Source organism: Sycon ciliatum, chromosome 5 (genome assembly GCF_964019385.1).
Source record: "Sycon ciliatum chromosome 5, ocSycCili1.1, whole genome shotgun sequence".
NCBI lineage: Eukaryota > Metazoa > Porifera > Calcarea > Leucosolenida > Sycettidae > Sycon > Sycon ciliatum.
Genome location: NC_088647.1, coordinates 19,901,605 through 19,903,687, shown reverse-complemented (window position 1 = coordinate 19,903,687; position 2,083 = coordinate 19,901,605). Strand labels below are relative to the sequence as shown.

Sequence of the window (2,083 nt, the reverse complement as noted above, 5' to 3'; positions counted from 1 at the left end):
CGCGTGGGTTTTGGTAACGGTACGGTTCACGGTACGAAAGCACGCAAATGTGATATGGATCACGCGGCACTGGCAACTGAACCGAGAACCATTAATATGAACCTGTGGAACAGTATGATAGGAAACCGCTCTGGGCACGAGTCTACAAGAACACAGTTTCCTACAGTGAGATATACAATCATGGCATTACACTGTATAGCCGAAATGACTGCGCCGATTTGCTCGGTAGATGTACCGGTACAAGGCAATACTGGGGGGGGGGGGGGGGGGGGGGGGTCGGATCAGTGGAACCGCAGCGACATGGAGTGTATCTTTGCCCATTATGAACAGCTAGTAGCAGAGCTAGAGGTCAACAATACTAGACTATCATGATGATTGTAGGTGATTGTACGTATGATACTAATACTATCGCAGTATTTACCTGTGCACTGCTTCCATGGCTTCCAGGATCGAGCACATTCAATACTGTCGTGCGCGACAGTGGTGTCCGGTCAAATGTCTGTAATTATTTTCAAAAATGCAAAACAAAAAAGAATCAAAATTTGACAGAAAGTGTCGATTTGAAATAATTATAGTGTTGACTCTATCTATATGCATGGTCGGGGCATTCTTTCCAGTGAATTGTGCTGCTTGTCATTCTTCTTTGGCACACATTCTCTATTTGATTGGTTCATCAACCGATCGCCTTCAACGTGTAGAAGAACTGATGGTCCGTGACTGCTTTCCAGGATCGTAAGGCGAAGTGCGTCAGGGCGTCAGGGAAGCTTTTGAGTGTTTCTTGGGATATCTGCCATCGCCAGGAGTACTTTGGTTGCCGTCTGGTCTCGTGTGTTATGATACTCCCGAACAATTCTAAGAGGACTTTACGACGTAGCCTGATCTTAGTGGAGACCCGTGAGGGCACCTGTCCTCCTGAAAAATAATTATTTGAGTATTTGAATACTAGTAGGCCACGAGCTTGCATTGTGGATACTGGCTGCGCGCAAACACCGTGTATAACAGTGTTATTTCTTTGCAATGGCTGTACAATGCAGTGATGTTTGTGCCAGCACACTTCATGACCGGCCAGACCTGCTGATGGCGGCATGCGAGCTGTTGAACAGCGAGTGGGCGCGTGGACTGTCTGCTCGTCAGCACAGTATAAAGCGATCGTCGACGAGCTGCCGTGCAGCTTGCTGCTTCTGGCCGGTGCGGACGGAGGAGAGAAGGTGGTCGGGTTTGCACGACTGTCGCGTGTGCTGGGAGCTGGCGACGGCATGCTTGTCGAGTCCGTCGTGGTCGACAAGACGCTCCGGGGCCGCGGCCTGGGCCGTGCCGTGATGGAGGCGGCAGAACGCTTTGCCGCGACGCACGGTTTCACAACAGTGTACCTATCGACGCACGACAAAAAGGCATTCTATGCTCACCTGGGCTATCGGCAGTGCGGTCCTGTGGCCCTTCAGCCGATGTCAACACAGAATATGTCAGAGTCGCAGATGGGATCTCTTACAGCTCTGTTCGGTATTGCAACACAGCAGCCGAAACCATCAGAGCAAGTTGCTCCCACTACTGGCACTAGTGCCAGTAGTGAGGCAGGCGATTCAGCGATTTTGCCATCGGGTGGTACCAGCGGCTGTGCAGCTGATGATGCGGAGTCGGTACCGGCACCTCACCATCTGGACCTCCGCGCCACCACCACCGCCACCACCTCCAACGGCCACATCCGCCAAAGAGCCAGAACTGCCAATTGTCTGGATGAAGAAGCAGCTGCCAGTATCCTGAAACGCTGGCTACCATTGTGTCGAGGTCAATGTAAGCAATACATTACATTCATCAATGATGCTGATACAGGCCAAACCCCGTGAGCGCTCCGAAGCACATCTTCACCAAAGTCACAGTGGCACAGGAACAACTCTCCACAATCCACTTGCTGCATGCATAAGCCACATGTCTGTGTGACTCAGCAGTCGAACAGCGGTGCAGGAACTCGGCGATCAATTGTGCATCTGCATTTTGTAAGGTGATTTGCGCAATGGAAGCACGTTTCTAGGTCCTGGTTACGCCAAGACCGAGTCGCATTGCCGTGCGCCTGCTGAGACAGGCC

At 51.6% G+C, this 2,083-nt stretch overlaps 1 protein-coding gene across 1 annotated transcript; it reads left to right on the top strand.

Annotated features, from left to right (window-relative positions):
• Positions 1–598: 598 nt before the first annotated feature.
• LOC135816884 (N-alpha-acetyltransferase 80-like) lies at positions 599–1,844 on the top strand. Its single transcript, XM_065329985.1, is given in 2 exon segments — positions 599–1,150; positions 1,153–1,844. Coding segments are annotated over 2 exon segments (825 nt in total). The 5' UTR covers positions 599–1,017.
• Positions 1,845–2,083: the final 239 nt, after the last annotated feature.